Here is a 23,443-nt window from a genome sequence, read left to right as displayed (position 1 = left end):
CCCCCCCCCCAACTTGGTTGCTTCACTACTGTTCTGTCGCGCGCTGGGCCTGTAAATAATTGTCTTTAGAACAGGATGTGCAACCTTTGCCCAGCGGGAAGCCAGGGGGCCTAAAGAGAAGTTCTCAGAGGTTTCCACCACAAACAGTCTTTAGATGGCTTGAGAACTACAACAAAGTCTTTTATTAATGAACAGTCAAACAGAAACTTCTCTTGTCTTCAGTAAAATTAAGCAAATGATTCCAAGCTTTTAGGCAACTGGTGAATTCCTAATCTTGCCCACGAAGGACAGGCAACTGTCTTCAATAACTTCTTTAAAGGAAAATCCCTGTTTTAACTTCTCCCAGGCTGACTGTAATCTAACCCTTACTGATGTGGGCTCCACTACCGGGTCGAACTGCGTCTCGAACGCCGAGTGGACCTACCAGCAAGGCAGTAGATGTTCTCCAGCTGGAGTTCTTTGGTCTTTAGGGCTGTTTTCCTGGAAATTCTTTGGAGACTCTTAAGATCTTTCTCCCCCGGAAGGTCTTAAGGGTTGAAGCTTTTGTACAGGGGAAGCTTGCACACATCCTATACATAAGCTTACCTTGCCGAGACTAACTAAAAATGGCTCCCTTCCCTTCCCAATTGCCCTGAGCAAGGGGCGGGACCAAAACTTAACAACGATGGACAGGTGACTTGCCCTATGACTACAACCAAAGGAACCACCTATCTTCAGAGTCCCTGAAACCTAGGACTGCAAGCAAACATTTAATACAAAGCAAATAAAATTGGAGCTCCCGGTACAGCTGTACCAGGACAACTACATCGGCTATTGCTGCAAGTAATGACAGTGTGAATAAATTGCTTTTAAACAGAGGCTGGATGGCCATCTGTCAGGGGTGATTTGAATGCAATATTCCTGCTTCTTGGCAAGGGGTTGGACTGGATGGCCCATGAGGTCTCTTCCAACTCTCTGATTCTATGAACAAAATGCCATGGCCCTGGATTCTTTAGAGCTGAGATTTTTAGACTTTTTCAGCTGTGGAGCCCTTTTTGAAGCAAATGTTTATGTATTATGTATTATATCATACAATGCAGGAAAAGAACAATCAAAACACCTCCAAGAGATGGCCACCTAGCCTTTGTAATCATAATAATAGCAGAAACCACAGGGGCCATCTAGTCCAACTTTCTTCTGCCATGCAGGAAAAACACTCCTTAGCAGTGGGAGGGAAATAGGGTTTTGGAAGTAAGGGGTCACGGCCTTGGAAAGGTTGAGAACTACTGGCCTAAGCAAATCAGTAGCTCAAAACACATCACAGTACCGATCCCATCTGTTATATACATTCAAAAAACGGTTAAGATTATTTTCATTACAAATTTCAACATCATAGATGATAAGGTGTGATTACATCATATACCCCCTCACCCCCCTCCTCCTTGCCAGTACTGCTGTAAGGGAAATAATTCAGTATGACGGGCACTCCTTATCAATCCTTCATCACATCTTGGTAAGTACACCTTGTTTAGACTCTTTCTTTTTATCTCTCCTGCTGCATTTAATAGCCACATACACAATCTGCTTCTGACTCTGTATCTCGGAACTTCTAATGAAATGCAGGCTGAATTCTAGGACATGTTACAGTCATATTTTCCCTTGTTCTTCTGTTTGAACAGATGTTCAAGCCGCTGACCTTAGGAACAGGTTTCAGGCTGCCCCAGGAATTTGCTCATGTTCCTTTCACTTCTCCCAGAATTACAGCCCGATATCAGACCTCAACATGGAATAGACCAGGGGATGATGACAGCTGATTGGCAAAGAGTGTGGAAAGAGAGAAACCTGGAGCAGTAACCTAAGTCTTCAGCAAGTGACCTAAAACATTCCCGTCAACACTTTTGGATGTTCTGCTTCACAGCTTTTTTTTTTTTAAACAGCTTATTGCTGCCAAAAATCATTAATTTACAGCACTTCATTTTATTTGTAAACCCTAACATGAAGCTATGTGTGCACTAGGTAAGTGGATGTTTTGTTAGTCTCCATGGAAAAATTGTACTCCCTGAAGCATGCTACCAAATGCTACTGGATTATTTATTTATCGTGTCATCAGCAACCATACCATTGTATTACATTTCTAACAGAACAAAACAAACAAACAGGTAAAAAACCCACAAATTTTGCAAACTTGGTAGTCGATTAAATGTCCTTTGACCAGTATCTGGCCACTTGGAGTGTCTCTGGGGTTGCCGCAAGAAGGTCCTCCATTGTGCATGTGGCAGGGCTCAGGTTGCATTGCAGCAGGTGGTCAGTGGTTTGCTCTTCTCCGCACCCGCATGTCATGGATTCAACTTTGTAGCCCCATTTCTGAAGGTTGGCTCTGCATCTCGTGGTGCCAGAGCGCCGTCTGTTCAGAGCCTTCCAAGTCACCCAGTTTTCTGTGTGCCCAGGAGGGAGTCTCTCATCTGGTATCACCCACGGATTGAGGTGCTGGGTTTGAGCCTGCCACTTTTGGACTCTCACTTGCTGAGGTGTTCCAGCGGGTGTCTCTGTAGATCTAAGAAAACTATTTCTTGATTTAAGTCATTGACGTGCTGGCTGATACCCAAACAGGAGATGAGCTGGAGATGTCTCTGCCTTGGTCCTTTCACTATTGGCTGCTACTTCCCGGCGGATGTCAGGTGGTGCAATACCGGCTAAGCAGTGTAATTTCTCAAGTGGTGTAGGGTGCAGACACCCTGTGATAATGCGGCATGTCTCATTAAGAGCCACATCCACTGTTTTAGTGTGGTGAGATGTGTTCCACACTGGGCATGCATACTCAGCAGCAGAGTAGCATAGCGCAAGGGCAGATGTCTTCACTGTGTCTGGTTGTGATCCCCAGGTTGTGCCAGTCAGCTTTCATATTATATTGTTTCTAGCGTCCACTTTTTGCTACTGGATACAACACCATGTTTAAGATTGATGACATTGATAATTTTACTAGTTCTATGTACATTTTCCTGGGAGTAAGGCTCATTAAACTCAAGGTGACTTATTTTCTGAGTAGAACTGACACAAGATAAATTTGCACTGTTAATCCCAGTGAACAGAAATCAAGTACAGATATTGTTTTCACAGCTGTGACAAGGAGCAGTTCTTACTATGACAATTAGGGGAGTGTCGAAGGCTTTCATGGCCGGAATCACTGGGTTGTTGTAGGTTTTTTTGGGCTATATGGCCATGTTCTAGAGGCATTTCTCCTGACGTTTTGCCTGCATCTATGGCAACAGGCTTGTACAGGCATGTAGCCGGGGGGGGGGGGGGGGTGAGTTTGATTCAGGGAGGGGGCTGAGTCTGAGTGAAAGAGGGTCTACCCTAGCAAACCTTTTGTATCGTTACCCCAATACCCCCGTGCATATGAGATACATTGAGCATGGTGATCAGATCATGATATGAATAAACATAACAGTCTAAATAATGTACCACTAAGGCCTTTTCACAGACCACCATGAGAATTTCAGGGGGGGGGGATGAAGCCCCCAAAGCCTCCCCCCCAGCTACATGCCTGTATGGCAAGCATCCTCAGAGGTAGTGAGGTCTGTTGGAACTAGGAAAAAGGGGTTTATATATCTATGGAATGACCAGGGTGAGACAAAGGACTCTTGTCTACTGGAGCTAGGTGTGAATGTTTTAACTGACCACCTTGACTAGCATTTGATTGCCTGGCAGTGCCTGGGGCAGTCTTTTGTTGACAGGTGATTAGATGTCCTTGTTTGTTTCCTCTCTGTTGTTGTGCTGTTCTAATTTTAGAGTTTTTAAATACTGGTAGCCAGTATTTAAATCAGAAGACGCTTACTTCTTGGGAGGAGAGCAATGTCCAATCTCGATAAAATAGTAAAGAGTAGAGACATCAGACTGGCAACAAAGATCCGCCTAGTCAAAGCCATGGTATTCCCTGTAGTAACCTACGGATGTGAGAGCTGGACCTTAGGGAAGGCTGAGCGAAGGAAGATCGATGCTTTTGAACTGTGGTGTTGGAGGAAAGTTCTGAGAGTGCCTTGGACTGTGAGAAGATCCAACCAGTCCATCCTCCCACTGTGACCATTAAGCAGGACCATCCTTGACCCTTACCCACTTCCCGGGCCCTAGTCTACTTTGTTATGATAGCTCAGCCCTCTCATACTTGTTGAGGCCCAGTCTGGCACTTTGCACTGATAATCGAACTTGCTCGATGGAAATTAGTACTGAACTAGCTTATAATTTTAAATATGTATGCCTGTTATATAGTATGATGTTTTTGTTTTGTTCTTAATGATTTTAATGAATATTCTGTATGTCTTTGTGTCAATGCTTTACCTATGTTGGAAACTGCCCTGAGTCCCCTTGGGGAGATAGAGCAGTATACAAATGAAAAGTTTATTAGCTTCCGAGCACAATTCAAAGTGCTATAACCTATAAAGCCCTAAACGACTCCAGCCCAGTTTACCTGTCCGAACGTATTCTCCCCTATGAACCATCTAGGTTGTTAAGATCATCTGGAGGGGCCCTGCTCTTGGTCCCACCGGCGTCACAAGTGCGTCTGGTGGGGACGAGGGACAGGGCCTTCTCGGTGGTGGCCCCTCAACTCTGGAACTCTCTCCCACTGGAGATCAGAACTGCCCCCTCCATTCTGTCGTTCAGAAAATGGGTGAAAACCTGGCTATGGAGTTTGGCTTTCGACGAGTGAATAAATATTTCTGTGATCGGATGGATGACAATGAATGACGAACAACGAATTTACTATGATGACTGACCATTGTTATTATGTGATTGCATTTTGCTGTTTTAACGTTTTAATTGAATATGTTATATGATGTTTTTAATGATTGTTTTGTGATATTATTGTTGGAAACCGTCCCGAGTCCCCCGATAGAGGGGAGAAGACCGGTATACAAAATTGCTAAATAAATAAATAAATAAATTATTATTTTTATTTATTTCCTATACTGACAAGGGAACTCTAGGCTGGTGAGAAGAATTCATTCCAAAGTTTCTGGGAGGGATGGAAAACTGCACTGTGAGTTTTATCTACATGATGCAGGCATTCTGAGATTATCTTTACAACATGGGAAGAAGACATACCATAGACATTGCTATGGTTACATAAGGAGGGTCCTCTTATTGCTCTAGGCAAGCTCCTCACAGCAACCGACATTCAAATTACGGAGCTGCCTGTTTTATTACTTTAGCTTGACTGTGATTATCTTGCCTTCCCTTAAAAAAGAGATTTACCATTTTCAATAAGATCTGTGGAATAACAAGGATCAAGTACAATAATAAACACAAAGTAATAAAATAAGAAAATCATAATGTCGGCATTTAAAATCCTTCTTGTTTGAGTATATACATTTAAATTATGTTATATATGCATTATTGCTTTGGCTACAAGCTACCTAAATGATATAGTGATGATTGATTTTTAAATGCTATTAATAAATAGCTTTGTTTTAGTAAGTACTTGGCACATTATTTCATAAAAGAGTATATCTGTTCAGTTTATATATCTGACAAAGTTAAAGCTGAAATTTATGAAAAGTTACATTAACAGGACTAGCATTCTGGTGTCCCCTTTTGTTTGTTTGTATGTGTGTATATGCACACACCAATCACCCTCAGAAGAGCACTAGTGAAGAAAGTTGTCAATTGGGTGGGAAACAGATTGTAAATAAAAGCAAGGTTCAGGTAAGATGGAATTTTACTACAACTACAGATTTGCATGGAGGAGGATGTTGACATATATTTAATCTGGCCACAGTGGTCCACGCTCTTGTTACATCCCGAATAGATTACTGCAACGCACTCTGTGTGGGGTTGCCTTTGAAGACTGTTCGGAAACTACAGTTAGTCCAACAGGCGGCAGCCAGACTACTCACCGGAGCGTCATACAGAGAACATACCACACCTCTGTTATGTCAGCTTCACTGGCTGTCAATCCAGTTCCGAGCACAATCCAAAGTGCTGGTTTTGATCTACAAAACCCTATACGGCTCCGGCCCAGCGTACCTGTCAGAATGCATCTCCTTCTACGTCCCGCCTCAAAGTTTAAGATCCTCTGGGGAGGCCCTGCTCTTGGCCCCACCTCTATCACAAGTGAGACTGGTGGGGACGAAGAGCAGGGCCTTCTCGGTGATGGCCCCTCACCTGTGGAATTCACTCCCCGGGGAAATTAGGTCATCGACATCCCTCCTCTCATTCAGAAGGAAACTAAAAACATGGATATGGGACCAGGCCTTTGGGTAATCTGGCAGACAGATAAAGGACAAGGACGACTAGAGTTGGATAGAATTATGACAATGTGGAATGAATTTCTGGATTTGAACTTGGTGAACGTTAGTCATTAGATCGGTTTTTATTAACTGTTATTGTATAATTGGATTGTTTTAACTGTTTATAATTGTTGCTGCTATGTATTTCATTTTATTATGTGTATTGCTGGCATCGAATTGTGCCTTTTTGTAAGCCGTCCTGAGTCCCCTTTCGGGGGTTGAGAAGAGCGGGGTAGAAATACTCGAAATAAATAAATAAATAAATAAATCAGACATAAGTAGGATCAGTTTGCAAGCAAACAGACAACTGTGTGTGAAACTTTACTCTGTTGTACTAAGAATTGCGTAAAATGTACTCATTTTATCATGCCTTTTTGTTTGGTTTGATATTGCGATTTGGCCTAAGCGCTAATCAATAAAATGTACTACTTATCCATGGATTTTTGGCAAATATTCAAAGTTTTTTTATAAACAACATTTTTAATAATAAAGAAAATCTGTTCCTAGTTTCAAAGTGTTATTTCCTGTTTCATTGTGTAGTCTTTACTTTGAAAGTAGTTGTTCTACTCCAGAATTTTTGCTTTTGTGGCAGAAACTTTACTCAGTTGGTGGAGACTCAACAAAGCATAATGTGCTTTATATAGGACTATGTCCCTTGTACAAAGACAAAGTTTTGGCAGTGTAATAAATTTTCTCCATGTTTTATAACAGAACCAATTAGGAACTGTCATTTAGAACCCAGGAACAAAAATCATAGTGTAGAATATTAACAAATGTATTGGAACTCTGGCTGGCTACAGACCAATCTCCTCTCCTAATTGGGGCTAATTCTGATGCTAATGAATACTGAGAAATGTAGTTTAGGGCAGAGCCTTTTGAATTCTTTGGCATAGGGCTGCTCCCCTTCCCAAAATGCACTGCTCCCTCTTTTCACCACTCCGAGAATGCATTAATTCCAGGGAGAGGAATGACAAGGAAGGTACTAAGGCAGCCTTTTTGGTGTAATGGCTTTGCTTCCTTGCACTGAATATGAAACTGACTTTGGGAGATTTACAAAGCTAAAACGGAAAAGTATGGGGTAAGTTTTGTGTGCACCATGGGATAAGGCTTCCAACTTATAAAACTTCCGATTTTCTGATGATTTCTGATTCTTCCAAAATTTTTTTTGCACATGCTTAGCCTCTACATACATTCAATTTTGACATAGAAAAAAAGTTTTTAATGGGAGACATACATCTTCATATTTATGAGCTTGTTTGGAGGTCCTAGCAGGGGAGCGCAGCTATCATAAACCCGGGACCGAAGACCGGAGACACTCCTTTTATACCTGGGATGTCATCCTCTTCCACCGAGCGTGCAGCTTCGGGAGGGACACACATGGAGCGGTGAGAGAGGAAGGGGACACCCGCCTAGCCAGCCAGATCAGCCCAATCAACACTGGCGATCAATGGGGTGACAGATGTCGCAGCCAGATCGCCCTCACATCCACAAGTCACAAGGTTTTTAGCTTCCCACAAAAGGAATATTCATTTGGAGCACTACCTAACTATTCCACTTCCTCTACCCTTAAAGAAGAATATATACTAGGGCTAGGTTTGAACAACTCGGTACTATGGTGCAAACTGGGCGCTATTGTAACATCCCAAGAAGTGAGAGATTCTGCGTCTGGGGAGAACAAACAGTGGAAGACATTGAACATTTCTTGACTGCCCAGCATATACTGAACTGCGAGACAGATATTTACATCCAATATTATCCAACTGCAGGTCCCCCAACAGAAATTATATTCTGACATCCCTCTTGCAAGGGCAGGAAAGATCCAGCATAATCAGAGTAAGCCTTTTTATTCTGAAAGCTACCAAGAAAAGAGCAGATTTCCTGAAAGAAGAACCAGGAAAATAAGATTCTGACTATAAATAGAAGGTCAGCTGCTGTCCTCACCTTTTTGCCTTGTTTTTTACTCATGTTCTATTTTGAAATGGTCATATGCCCGATCAAATAAATAAATAAATAAATAAATATTATTGTTATTATTATTATTATTATTATTATTATTATTCATATTTATGAAACTTGAAATAGATTAGTCACTGAACAAACTGAGAGAAAACAGGATCTCATGAAATCTTATGGCTGCTAATATGTGAACATTCAAGGAGCTGTCGAACTTGATGGCTAGAGTCAGTCAGTGAGGTGGTTATTGCTGGCTATTATATACTTCAGCACAGTATTTTGCAGAAAGGTAAAAACACTTCTTTTGAAACAATTTTCAAATTTTAAGCAATCATATTTTCAATTTATATATTGTATTTCTTAATATTATGACCAATAATTTTACTGGCATTAATTTTTCAGTGTAGTTGGGTTAGAATAATCATCCAGATGATGCATATTGTTACACTACTATTAATAGGCTTGAATATCAGTGTTTCTTTGTGTTAAATGTATACTTGTAAATAAAATAGCTGCAAATCTTTGCATGCCCTCTGCTAAAAAAAACCAAAAAAAAAACCCACTTCTTTGTTTATTGTGTGCATGTTGCAATGAAAATAAATATCTGCCTTTCTTTCTATCTAGCTACCCACTCCTACCTTTGGCTTTCCCAGACTGATTGAGAAATCCATATATTTTTCTCTCTCAAAATAACAGCAATAACATTATTAAGAACATTAACACTATGGTACATTAATATTGGAACAGTGCTGTAGGCCCAATATTGGAATAACATTAGGGATTTAAATAAATTTACAAATGTGTGCAAGCAAAGGTAAACTTTGTTCAACCTCTGCATCTGGGAAGGGGAGATATGTTCCCAGACTGTAAGCTGATATGCAAAACAAGAAATAATAGTGAATTTTATTGAAATGAAGGACTTCTGTCCCAAGAAGATTATTGAATCAAACTGGGGGACCTAGAAAGGGCATATTATATTGGAAAATGAAACTGCCAATACTAGTCCCATGGATATGAGCATCTGATTTGATTTTCATACAAACATCTGGAATGCACATTCTTGTATAAAGTGATATAGTGACTCTACTCAATGTAATTAAGGGCCTTTCCAGATAGGTTTCCAAATGATGCCTCAGGTAAACCCAAATCAATCCAGATTAATTAAACACCTGGAAAGATCTGGACCTTAATGTAAGGTCCTGATCTTTCCAGGTGTGGGTTCTGTAGGGATTGACTCCTGGGATTGCTTCTGGGGAGGAGGGAAATCACAGGGTTTGGTGGAGGTGTAGGGCCTCAATCCCGGGAGGAACTGGGATATAATATCCCAGTTCCTCCCAGGATTAAAGCCTGTCTGGTAGGGCTCTAAGTTTCAAGTTTCACCTTGTATTATCATAGGCAGTGCTATGAATGCTATTTGAAAGATTTATATCTCCAGAAATGCATGTCCATGTTTTAACAGCCTTTGGTTGGAGATATCTGAGGGGCACATCACCCTCATATGCTCATATGTAGAACACCATTTTGGTGGCTGCTTCCAGGTGGTGGCCCTCCAAAATGAGGTTTTTTAAGCCCATGTTCTCTTTCCAATGGCTAGCGAAGATCTTCCTAATTAAACTGACTTTAAGCCTTTAATTGGTTGAAGTTTTTTTTGTTGTGTCAGAAGTCACTTCTGGTGTGAGAGAATTGGCCGTCTGCAATTGGGTGTGAGAGAATTGGGACGCCTGGATGATTTTGATGTTTTTATCATCCTTGTGGGAGGCTTCTCTCATGTCCCCGCATGAGGAGCTGGAGCTGATAGAGGGAGCTCATCCACCTCTCCCTGGATTCGAACCTGCGACCTGTCGGTCTTCAGTCCTGCCGGCACAGGGGTTTAACCCACTGCGACACGAGGTCTCCTATCGGTTGTAGTGAAGTGATATGTAATAGATGTACTGTTTTTTTAATTCAAAATGTATGTTTTATGTGTTTTAAGTGACTAAAATAGTGTCTTAAAGTTTTATTTCGATTAAATTTATTATTTTAAAACTTTTATAGCACACTTTGTTTTAGCTATTTTGTTTTAATGTACATGGTAAGGTGCTTTGAAACCCATTTTTGGGAGAAAGGTGGGGTAAAAATCAAATCAAATAAAGAATGAAAATGTGCTTAACTGGTTTTAGAAAGCAAAAGGGCATCACGACAGCGTACAGATTAAGACAAAGAAACATGAAAGAGAAATGAAATCAATACATCTCTTTGAACCTGCCAACTGAAACAAGAAAACAACAATCAATTTATCTCCATGGGAAGAACACTGTACAATATGTTTTGTGCTGGAAAAAATTTGGATATGCTTGGCAACTTAATAACCAGTTTAAGGTTTGCTCTCATGTAAACCTAACATTTATAGAGTTCATGAGTTAGCCGAGCTTGCTTAAGTACTGAAAACTGGGACTTCAGCCAAGCCCTTCAGGGCTTACAGCCATGAATTCTAAAATACTCCATGTAGAACACCAAAATTATGTCTGGAAGGTTCAGACGGTCTTGCAACGTCTCTTTTAACTTAAGAGAGGATATATAAATGATGTAAGACACTATACATGCATAAGAAGCTGTGAAATAACAGCTTCTTCATTTTTAGTGTGTGCTGTGACTAAAGAACTATTTCACTATGATGATTTCACTATGATGATTCAGGATCAATGAAATCTGAAGTGTCCCCAAAGCTAGACTGTGCATCTCAATACCCCAAAATAAAACACAATACTCAAAGGGCAGCTCTAATACTTTTAAATACAAATTCCTTTTAGGATCTTTACTCTTTTTCTCAAATTATAGCTGTTATTTTTGATAAGAACACTACAGATCTGAATGTGTTTATTTATAATTATTATATGACACATTTCTCAATATCCCATCTCTTGCATTCCCCCCATTCCTTCTCTTTATATGATGGATTGAATCTCAATTGCAAGTTACACTCACTGTTTGCAAGATCAACACATTATGCTAAATCGGAGTGTCAAAAAGGTGAAGAAACTACTGGCCATTTTTCTTTATCTCTTTATTGTCTATGCCAGGGGTCCTCAAACTAAGGCCGGATACGGCCCTCCAAGGTCATTTACCCGGCCCTCGCTCAAGGTCAACCTAAGTCTGAAACAACTTGAAAGCAAACAATAACAACAACAACAACAATCCTATCTCATCAGACAAAAGCAGGCCCACACTTTCTATTGAAATACTAATAAGTTTATGTCTGTTAAAATTGTTCTTCATTTTAATTATTGTATTGTTTTAAAGTTTTTTTTGCACTACAAATAAGATATGTGCAGTGTGCATAGGAATTCATTCATGTTTTTTCAAATTATAATCCGACCCTCCAACAGTTTGAGGGACTGTGACCTGGCCCTCTGTTTAAAAAGTTTGTGGACCCCTGGTCTATGCTATCATCTCTTTCTCTCTCTGCTGTTTATATGGAATGTCTTCTGCAAAACAACTACTCTTAAAGTCAACCTAGAAATTGTGCAAAATACAATTATGGCTTCTTCCATACAGGTCAAAATGTGAATGTATTTTATGCCATTACTTTGGGGGTGGGGAATCCTACCTTTTTGGTTGGGGGTGGCCATACACCCACTTTTTCTAATGTACTCCAACTGGTAAACATGTGAATGCATTTTAGGCCATTCCTTGTGGGGGGCACCTTATTGGTTAGAGTGGCCATATATCCACTTGTCCCAATTACTCCAATATACTATCAGGATGGGTGGGCAGGGTCATTGTCTCTCTCCTCTCCCTGCTCCCTGTTTCATCCCCCAAAGCAACAAAATAGCCTTTTTACTGAAGCACAAGGCTTCTCTTAGCTCCATCGCACTCAGAAAGGATGCAGTGGAGCATCCTTTCCCCTCCCCTCTCCAAAGCTGTGTGTCACAGAGCTAAGAGAAGCTCCATGTCTTGATAAGAAAGTGGTTTTGTTACTTTTTGGGGCAAATCGAGGGGCAGGAAGAGGATGGTGTATGAGCTTAGAGATTATGGGATAGCTGTGGGGACACCTCCTGGGATCACAGATGGTGATCCCAGAAGGCAGTCCCCAAAGGCCCCATCCCTATAAAGGTCAGGATCTTCCTGAAAGATCTAGACATTTTGCAGGTATTTTAAATAGGTTATTCTGAGTTAAAACACATGAGCCTGGCACATCACTTGGATGCCCAAAGCTAATGTGCCCTCTACACTGCATTATATGTTAGTACAGATGGGGTCTGAACTGGTGCTGAGTAGCTGGGCTGAATTACGACTAAATAACGGTAGTCTCAATGAAATTGCATATTCAGTTCAAAGTGCTGGCTATCTACATTGCCTTAGTGCAGTGGTTCTCAACCTGGGGTCCCCAGATGTTTCTGGCCTTCAACTCCCAGAAATCATAACAGCTGGTAAATTGGCTGGGATTTCTGGGAGTTGTAGGCCAAAAACATCTGGGGACCCCAGGTTGAGAACCACTGCCTTAGTGTATAAAATCCTAAACGACTTGATGTAGGACCTGGCTAATTATTAAATGATTTTTGCTGCAATGCTGCCATCTTAGGAGATGTGGAATCAGGTATGGGCTTGGAGACCAGTAGCTCAGGTAGCTACATACTCTCAAATCATCAAATTTGTGAAAGTAAAACCTGTGAGAGTTGAGGGTTGACTATAAAGAAAAAAATCAGCTTAGAATCTTGTGCTATATGTATTAATAGTCTGACTCATTTTTGGGTATCCTCCTAAGATCATAATATATCCAGTCTTTACATAGCACTGCAGACTATTTAAAACATTTGCTGTAAGCTGCAGGTTTTCAGAAACCCAAACTGTTAGGGTAAGATTTTTACCCACATATTATTAGTAGAGCAGAATGAGAGTTGAAGATGTGTAAGAATGGCTTGTCTCAATCCACTTGGTGAGTTTAAGGTAAACAGTAAATTTCACCTTGGGTTTTCTTGATCTTTAACATAAATCATGCCCTTTAAGTGTCCTGAATTTGCAGGAGTAATTCCAATTAATGCTCTATCATCCTATTTTTCATTTTTTTTAAAAAAAAACTCCCACTTATTTTCTCTTTTCAGGTTTTTTTTCTCATTATCCTGGTATACTTCAATTGCTGCTAACAGAATTTAAAGTACCAAAATTGTATATACTTCATAATGTCAGCAGAAGGTAAAGGAGAGGAAGGGTTGGAATTCTGCTTTTCCTAGTAAACTCAAGCAAAAAGCAAAATGTTTCAGTCTGTTCTTCCTCATTAATAACTTTTGCTATCTTGGCCACACAATGATATTGCTTGGCCATGAATGCCCTGGTTTTCATATGTGAATTTTTGGATAGTATGAAAGATACATACGTAGAGGTGTAGAACACTAATCAGTATGTTAGGCCTGGGCAACCTCTGAACCATCAAATAGCACATCAGACATAAATTATTTGAACTATTCCATGAACAGAAAAACTAAATTCCGATCTTTAGTCAAAAGGAGTGTAACAAATACTTACAAATACAAATACTGCATCGGTAAAATGGGCAGAACGAAACAAACTAATTGCCATTTCTTTTATTACCTGGGAGGACAAGCTGGCATTTTGCAAGGCATAATTCCAGTAGTTGGTTGATTCTTGGAGTTGCAAAAAGAAGCATCTACTTCTGTTTGCAGATCTTTGTAACAGCTTCCTCTCCTGACCATTTGACCTATGAACAAAATAACACAGGTGGCAAGCACAAAATCATGAGCAGCTGTATAGATTTGGAAACACAATCTGTTGATTATCTAAATCCACTGTGTACTTTTTACATAACGCTATGTAAATATGGCTCTCAATCATCTGATTACCTCCCAGGGTTTGGATTCCCTGCTCAAATAAACAAGACTGATTTTCCCTAGATAGCAGTTAATCACATAACTGATTATCTCTGAACTTTAAACATTTCTGGGAACCATACATACCGTTTGCTCCTAATGGTTACTTCACAGTCTGCCTGTTTCTCTTTATCGCTCCTCTTTTAATCTTACCCACAACTCTTTCCCAAAGATTGTAAACCTAGATGTAAACCTAAATTATAGTTATTTTCACAAATGTGCCAAGAGATTTTAGTAAGGAGGGGAGAATGGAATTTGCACCATATGTAGGTTTCCCTTACTCCACCTGACTTATGTGGCCTAATGTCAAAGACTATTTCAGGGAAAAGTCTTATCCAAATAAGGGAATGAGAATTCATTCAGAATAGTCTGTTTAGGGATGTTTACAAATATCTCCTTAGCCAATTTCCAGATATTGGGAGCTAAGATTCCAGATTTTATTTGGGAAGCAGTACTGTTAGTAAGCCATCATTCTTCCATTTTAAAAATCTACTGCATGTGGAGTTTGCTGCAATTTTCACTGTTATGTTCTTTCTCACCCTTGGAAATGACCACATAAGTGAATAATAAAAAAATACAGTTCAACAGAAAATGTTGACATGATTGCATGAATATTATTTTTGTGTGTGGCACTTTAGGAAGTGTTCACAGGTTCTTGAGCACACTGTTAACTTTTAAGGGTAAAAATGAAGTGAATTTAGAACTCATTAAATGGAGAATGCATCCATTTTCTACCCAGATTTAGAAAGCCACACATCAAAAAATCATTTGCACAAAAATGCTGGTTTTACAGTAAAAAGTTGGGTAAACCGCCTTAAGTCCCCTTTGGGGTTGAGAAAGGTGGGGTATCCATTTTCTAGAAATCCATTTTCTAGAAATAAATCACTAACAATGCATTCATCCAAGGCTGTTCTGCACTGGTCACCAAAATATCTACTGTGATATGGTATTATTTAAAGAAGCCACATAATGGCAAGTATGATGGAGGACTTGGGATGTACACATTCCATGTACCAGGTACATCTATTTCATGTGACTCCAAACTCAAAAGTTTTTAAAATGTTGGATGAATCACATTGTTGTAGTACAGCGTGATGGTAATGTTGCTACTACTGGTAGGAGGGAGAAGAGGGCTGCGCAGGTGTTGGAGGAGGAGCAGCAGCGAAAGCGGATTAGAGAGATAATCATGGCCTTGACTGATTCTGACACCTTTGAGGGTTTCTCCGACTGTGAAATGGGGGATGGGGAGGAAAGCAGGGGAGCCAAGCGGGCTACTCGCGAACAAGAATCTGACGAGGAGATTCAAAGGAAGCGCATCCGTGATATACTTAGCGCTCCTACAGAGAATGAAGACTTCATGGGCTTTGAAGGGAGTGATGGGACTGGGAGTGACATGGGGGACAAGGATGAGCTTGACTGGACCCGTGTACAGGAGATTAGGGATATCTGTACCCAGCCTACCTCCAGCGATGACTTTGAGGGGTTTACAGAAGAGTGGCAACCGGGGAGTTCTTGGCAAGATCTAAGTCTTGACAGACGCTGGCAAAGGTGGAGGGATGGGGGTCTGGGTTCAGCTGCAGGGAATGGGGCAGCTGAGAGCGATGATGAAAGGGTGGGGAGCACCTCCTCTTCTGATGAGGAACTTTAGGATATAAGTGGGTTTTGTTTAAATGGGTTCTTTGCAGAAGGCAAAGTGTCTTTTAATGTGTGATTCTTTGTTACTGCCAATTCTCAAGTTTGGGTCCTTGGACTACAGATCTCCGTGTTCCTGTGTTTACTTCCTTGAAACTCCGTAAGTGACAACTTCTACTCTCCCGTTTTTGACTCCAGGTCGTGTTTGGCAACAGCTACGTATTTTGGACTAACTCAACTTGCTTGGAACATGTTTGGACTACGGACTACCTTTGGACATTGTTTTTTTGCTCTTTACCAACTTGTTCTTGTATGCTTTTTGGACACTGTGAATTTCAAGCGGATTGCTACATGTTTCTGTCATACCAGATTATATGCCAGAATAATCCGGATTATATTTAAGTTGCTTTTTTTCGCTTTGCGTTTGCTACAAACTCTTAGTTCTTACTTGGGACACTGAAGTAAGTGTCTTCAAGCCCTTTTTGTAACCAATAAACTTGAGTTTGGACCTTTTACAATGTGTTTGGCATCATTAAGGCTTCTGGGTCTTGACACACATCTTTGAATCACACTTATACTTATGGAGTACAGACCCCATTCACACAGCCCTTTATTGCAGTCTAGAAAACAGATTAACCTGAAGCATCCAAACAATGCCTCAGGCTAATCCGGGTTAAAAAAAAATACTTGCCAAATTGTGGACTGTCAGGATAAGCATCTGCTATCCCAATCACACAGCCACTCTTCCTTCTCAGTCTCTAGTACACTGGGGGATGGGATGGCACGGTCATCCTCTCCTCTCTGCCCCCCCCCCCCATTTAATGTAAACTTATCATAAAGGCCTGCCTCCATTTGCAGGTCTCTGTTAGAAAGCTTGTCACGTGAAAATGATGCAACAAGAGTTTATGGAGGGGAGGTGGAAAAGTTTTCTACTACTACTAGAAGTCTGCAAATGGAGGCTGGAGGCCGGCAACGATATCCCCCGGGTCAATCTCTGAGGGTATCTATTATTAATCTATAATTTCAGAACTCATTTTTGATTGCTACTATCGAAAAGAAAAAGAGGGGGCTCCTGTTTGGGCCTATATTCACAAACAAGCTGTTTTACTTTGGGTCAAGTGAACTATTCCAGGACAACATATGTCACACAGAAACTGACTATCTGACAAATGTGTGCCATCTACGTGGGGGAAAGGTGGCTACTATCACATTTACAGAAAGCCATGTGAATTTTTTTTTTGTCGTGTCAGAACAACCAGTCTAACAGAACAAAGCAAACAAACAGAAAAATACACAACTTGTGAGTTTGGTAGCTGGTTAAATGTCCTTTGACCAGTATCTGGCCACTTGGAGTGCTTCCGGTGTTGCTGCAAGAAGGTCCTCCATTGTGCATGTGGAAGGGCTCAGGTTGCATTGCAGCAGATGGTCAGTGGTTTGTTCTTCTCCACACTCGCATGTCGAGGATTCTACTTTGTAGCCCCATTTCTGAAGGTTGGCTCTGCATCTCGTGGTGCCAGAGCGCAGTCTGTTCAATGCCTTCCAAGTCGCCCAGTGCTCTGTGTGCCCAGGAGGGAGTCTCTCATTTGGTATCAGCCATTGGTTGAGGTGCTGGGTTTGAGCCTGCCACTTTTGGACTCTCGCTTGCTGAGGTGTTCCAGCGAGTGTCTCTGTAGATCTTAGAAAACTATGTCTAGATTTAAGTCGTTGGCGTGCTGGCTGATACCCAAACAAGGGATGAGCTGGAGATGTCTCTGCCTTGGTCCTTTCACTATTGGCTTCTACTTCCCGGCGGATGTGAAGACCTGCCTATACAAATTCCTTTTATGCCACAATATCTCATTCTCCAGATTTATTTTCCAGTATACTTCATACATTTTGGCAGGGACTTTTTTCTCTTGACACAGTGAAAACAAAATGTGAATCCCTTTCATACTAGCTGTAAGAATTGCACCATTTGTGGCTTAACCTTTCACCCAGAGATGGAAGTATTATTTTCCACAATTTACTCCTAAGCTATTATCAGCCTTGCTGACTGTTCATGTAAGAAGCGTTGCTATTTTTGTTAGTTACACAGTATACAACTTGCTGGGTTTCCAGACAAGCTGGTCATGCATTTTGTAGACCTGCTCATCACATGCTGTCTGTAGCATGACAAACGAGACATTCAGAGGCTTAAATGATAATTGGCAACACAGACAGTTCCAGCAGAGGGAAACGATTCTTTGAATTGCCTTGAGGAGAAGGCATGTCAGGGGAGGCAACGGCAGTCTTTTTATTTGTACAGATAAGGCAGGCCTCCAAGTTCACACTGGATGTTTTGATTAAGTTTTTTTTTATGGAGGGATCCAAATTACAATGTTTAACATTTTTTATGTCAGGCTGCAGGTGAGGCTCATGTGATAGAAAACAATGAAAACAATAGCAACAATTATTATCATGTTATGTCAAATCAAACATGTTATAAGTTGGAGTAACTTTTGAGGAAATATAGGGGAAACCCAGTTGTTGCTGTTGTTATTTACTGGCAACAGTTTTTGAAGATATGATTTTTTTTCCCATGTTGTTGTTGTTGTTCATTCGTTCAGTCATCTCTGACTCTTCGTGACCTCATGGACCAGCCCACGCCAGAGCTCCCTGTCGGCCGTTACCACCCCCAGCTCCCTCAAGGTCAGTCCAGTCACTTCAAGGATGCCATCCATCCATCTTGCCCTTGGTCGGCCCCTCTTCCTTTTGCCTTCCACTTTCCCCAGCATATTTTTTTCCCATACAAACCCAGGAAACAGAATTTTCTGCAGGAACATTTCAACACAGATATATGGATTCTTGGCCAGAAAATGTTCAGGAAAAAATATTACCTATACAAATCAACCATCTACAAATCAACCACCTACAAATTTACTCATAAGAAATCCTTAAGGTCAGGCCCGTAGCCAGGATTTCGTTTGGGGGGGTGTGTGTGAATTTTTTTCAGGGGGGTTTTGGGGGGGCTGAGTTTCGGGGGGGGGGGCTGAGTCTGAGTGAAAGAGGGTCTACCCTAGCAAACCTTTTGTATTATTACCCCAATACCCCCATGCATATGGGATATATTGAGTATGGTGATCAGATCATGACATGAATAAACATAACTGTTTAAATAATGCACCAGTAAGGCCTTTTCGCAAACCACCATGAGAATTTGGGGGGGGGGGGCTGAAGCTGAGTCCCCCCCTGGCTACATGCCTGCTTAAGGTAAAGGTAAAGGTAGTCCCCTGACATTAAGTCCAGTCATGTCTGACTCTGGGGTGTGGTGCTCATCTCCATTTCTAAGTCTATGTTGTCCGTAGACACCTCCAAGGTCATGTGGCAGCATGACTGCATGGAGCGCCGTTACCTTCCCGCCGGAGCAGTACCTATTGATCTACTCACATTTGCATGTTTTCAAACTGCTAGGTTGGCAGAAGCTAGGGCTGACAGCGGAAGCTCACGCCGCTCCCTGGAATCGAACCTGCGACCTTTCGATCAACAAGCTCAGCAGCTCAGTGCTTTAACCCACTGCGCCACCGGGGCTCCAGAGAAATCCTTAATTTAGTCTTTTTCTGTGAAGGAATGATTTTTTTACATTGCACTATTTTCCATGCAGAAAATTCTGTTTTTTTGTGTAGTTGATGCTGTTTCTAGAATAAATCAAGTATATGTGAATTTTGTGCATACAAAGTTCCAAATTGAGAAGATTTGGGATAGTCTGTTCAAGATTATTCTTACTTTAAACTCATGTTTGCCACCATTTTTCAAATATTTTAAAATATTCTTTCCATCTATAGTGCTATTTTTTTTTCTTTTAGATTTGTATCCCTTCATGAAAGTTTTGCTAACTGACCGAAAGCACTGGTATTAATCCAGAAAGAAAAAGGACAGAACTGAGCAGCAGAAGACATAGTTTTCTGACACAAGGAGATCTTTTTAAGCTTAATTCCTACTCCCAAAGACTAAACAATGAAGAGACTTGTGGAATCTTCGTTCAGAAAGAAACATCTGGCAAACAGGTTGTATCTATACTACTCTCATGAAAAGCAGCGGCAGGTGACTTTAACACACACAAAGGTAAATAAAAGGCCAAAGACATGAAAGGAAAAGATATTTCATGGGAAACAAGTGCTCAGTTAAAAACAGTGCTACAGGATGACAAGTGTTGCAATATCAGATCAAAGATAAAAGTATTTGTATTAAAGGTGTTGAGCAAGGAGCAGTGGCAGCTTTTGAAGGATGATAGCCACCCTGACCTTTGCCTCCCCTCTCCATGATACCAACTTTGCTTACTCCTGTGTGGTATTCTTTTAAACCACGTGGCAAATGTTCAGTGAAAAGAAGCAGCAACGGATTATTGCCCAACAGGCAAAAAGTCCAAAATCAGCTCAAGTGCAGATTTTGGTGTCTTACAAGTCACTTTTTGCTATTGGTCAAGACTTGATATTGGCCTCTTCTCAGACAACAACTGAGAGTGTATTGATCTGATGATGGGTTGAATATATGGGCATGAGTGCTGCCATAGAGCAAGGTAGAAAACTAGATCCCAATGGCCCATTTTGACCATCTAGATCAGGCATGGGCAAACTTGGACCCTGCAGGTGTTTTGGACTTCAGCTCCCAAAATTCATAACAGCCTACCAACTGTTAGGAATTGTAGGAGTTAAAGTACAAAACACCTGGAGGGTCCAAGTTTACCCATGCCTGATCTAGATGACGACAATGACGACGATAATTTTTTTTGTCGTGTCAAGTCGCTTCTGGTGTGAGAGAATTGGCCGTCTGCAAGGACATTGCCCAGGGGACGCCTGGATGATTTTGATGTTTTTATCATCCTTGTGGGAGGCTTCTCTCATGTCCCCTGGCCAATTCTCTCACACCAGAAGCGACTTGCTCCTGACACGACAAAAAAAAATGTCGTCGTCATTGTCGTCATCTAGATCAGGCATGGGTAAACTTGGACCCTCCAGGTGTTTTGTACTTTAACTCCCACAATTCTTAACAGTTGGTAGGCTGTTAGGAATTTTGGGAGCTGAAGTCCAAAACACCTGCAGGGCCCAAGTTTGCTTTCAGGTGGTGGTCCTCCAAAATGAGGTTTTATTAGCCCATGTTCTCTTTCCACTGGCTAGCAAAGATCTTCCTACTTAAACTGACTTTAAGCCTTTAATTGGTTGTAGTTTTTTTTTGTCGTGTCAAAAGTCACTCCTGGTGTGAGAGAATTGGCTGTCTGCAAGGACGTTGCCCAGGGGTGATTTTGATGTTTTTATCATCCTTGTGGGAGGCTTCTCTCATGTCCCCGCATGAGGAGCTGGAGCTGATAGAGGGAGCTCATCCGCCTCTCCCCGGATTCGAACCTGCGACCTGTCGGTTTTCAGTCCTGCCAGCACAGGGATTTAACTCACTGCGCCACTGGGGGCTCCTGGATGACAACAATGATGATCATCATCATCATCATCATCATCGTCATCCAGGACTCAAGATGATTCACAACAATTAAAACAAACATAGCTAAAAAAATCACTGAAACAAAAGTTGAAAATGAAATTAAATATCTATAAATTACAGACAGTAAATCATATCCTTAAAAAGAAAATAAGGAAACAATATAGCACATTATGGAAAGTGTACTCCAGTTGAAGATCAAGCCTTCAAAAGCTCACCAAAACAAAAATAAGTTGCAACCTGCATTTTTCATGCTGGTTTTGTGCGACTTTATGTGCCTGTCCAGAACCACCCAGTGTTTTACATTGCTACAAAACCCCAATTAAACTAGCACACATAACTAAAACAACCACAAAATTGTGTTGGCACAGACGTGGAAAAATTGGCTCCTATATACATATGTGGTGGGAATGCGACAGCATACAAGATTTTTATAATAATGTAAAGAAGGAAATTGAAGAATCAATAGGGCATAAATTGGATTTGAATAAAAAAGAATTTTTCACTCAGAAATTAGACAAGTATAAAAATATCAAAGCTTGGGGAGAAATTATAAAATTCATGATAGTTGCTGCCCAAGCAACTGTGACCTTGGGGTGGAAAGACCATAGAAAGTGGGAAGTTAAAAAATGGTATGGCTACCTAGCAGATTTTATGCTTCAGGTCTACATCTTTGAAAGAAGAGCCAAATATACATCATGCCAAATCAAGAAGACCTGGATTCAGATATGGGGAAGATTGATAGAAAAAGTTGAAGGAAAAGAGCTGAACCATTCTCTTTCAATGATTGTTCAACTAAAATAATATTCGAATGAAGACAAATACTGTTCCCAGAGGGTCGGGGTGGGGGGAGGGGAGAGGGGTGTAAAATCGATAGCCACAAGTGGGAGATAAAGGTGGAATACGTAAGGATAAGAATACTATGAAAACAATATTTGATATGCATTCGGAAATGGTGATGGATTGTGATATCATTCTACTTCTGTTGGCAATAAAGACATATATTTAAAAAAACTGCTGTTTTAACTTTTTCAAAATTGGATTCTAGAATTATTGTTAGACTGCTCTTTGTTTTTAAAAGTATTTGAATGTGTTTTAAAATATTTCTGTACCTTCTGACATGATCTTAAAAACCTTATTCTTTAAAAGCCTTCCTGAATAAAAAGGCTTTAGTAGATAAGTGCAAAAGCTGGGCTGCAGCTAAACATCAAAAAAACCAAGATTATGGCAACAAGAATGATTGACAACTCGAAAATAGAGGGAGAAAATGTGGAGGCCGTGACAGACTTTGTATTTCTAGACGCAAAGATTACTGCAGATGCAGACTGCGGCAAGGAAATCAGGAGACGCTTACTTCTTGGGAGGAGAGCAATGTCCAATCTCGATAAAATAGTAAAGAGTAGAGACATCACACCGGCAACAAAGATCCGCCTAGTCAAAGCCATGGTATTCCCTGTAGTCACCTACGGATGTGAGAGCTGGACCTTAGGGAACGCTGAGCGAAGGAAGATGGATGCTTTTGAACTGTGGTGTTGGAGGAAAGTTCTGAGAGTGCCTTGGACTGCGAGAAGATCCAACCAGTCCATCCTCCAGGAAATAAAGCCCGACTGCTCACTGGAGTGAAGGATACTAGAGACAAAGCTGAAGTACTTTGGCCACATCATGAGGAGACAGCAAAGCATAGAGAAGACAAATATGCTGGGGAAAGTGGAAGGCAAAAGGAAGAGGGGCCGACCAAGGGCAAGATGGATGGATGGCATCCTTGAAGTGACTGGACTGACCTTGAAGGAGCTGGGGGTGGTGACGGCCGACAGGGAGCTCTGGCGTGGGCTGGTCCATGAGGTCATGAAGAGTTGGAGACGACTGAACGAATGAACAACAACAAGTAGATAATGATATACCCTTTCTAATAAATTCCTTCTTCTTTTTCAACTTCCTGTTTGCCAGCTAATATTATTCTTCAGAATGGCATGTTAAAATATCTTAAATCAGCCTCTTCCAAACTGATGGCTTTTAAACCTATTGGATGATAATACGTATCATTATCATTAAGTATTATCAAAAGAACAGGAAATTTCTAAGTTGGGGAACGGTGGTATATAAATACTAGGCCTGGGTAACAACGGAAAAATTTGTTTCTAAAATCGATTCATTTTTTGGGGTTTTCTGCATTTTGTTATTTAAAATAATTACAAAATTTTCCTTTTAAAAAGTTCGATATTTACAAAATTTCGTAAATGTGAAAAAATTACAAAACATTAACGAAACGATTTCCGAAACAATAAC

The 23,443-nt window shown here is 40.9% G+C and overlaps 1 protein-coding gene across 1 annotated transcript in view; it reads right to left on the bottom strand.

Annotated features, from left to right (window-relative positions):
- ADAMTS16 (ADAM metallopeptidase with thrombospondin type 1 motif 16) overlaps positions 1-23,443 on the bottom strand; it is a 124,493-nt gene that overhangs the window by 19,750 nt on the left and 81,300 nt on the right. The window contains exon 18 of the mRNA XM_060772699.2: positions 13,785-13,911. Within this exon, the coding sequence (XP_060628682.2) occupies positions 13,785-13,911 (127 nt within the window). The remainder of the gene's footprint in view (positions 1-13,784; positions 13,912-23,443) is intronic.

The sequence above is a fragment of the Anolis sagrei genome, chromosome 4, assembly GCF_037176765.1.
Source record: "Anolis sagrei isolate rAnoSag1 chromosome 4, rAnoSag1.mat, whole genome shotgun sequence".
Taxonomy (NCBI): domain Eukaryota; kingdom Metazoa; phylum Chordata; class Lepidosauria; order Squamata; family Dactyloidae; genus Anolis; species Anolis sagrei.
This window is presented reverse-complemented; position numbering and strand designations above follow the sequence as displayed.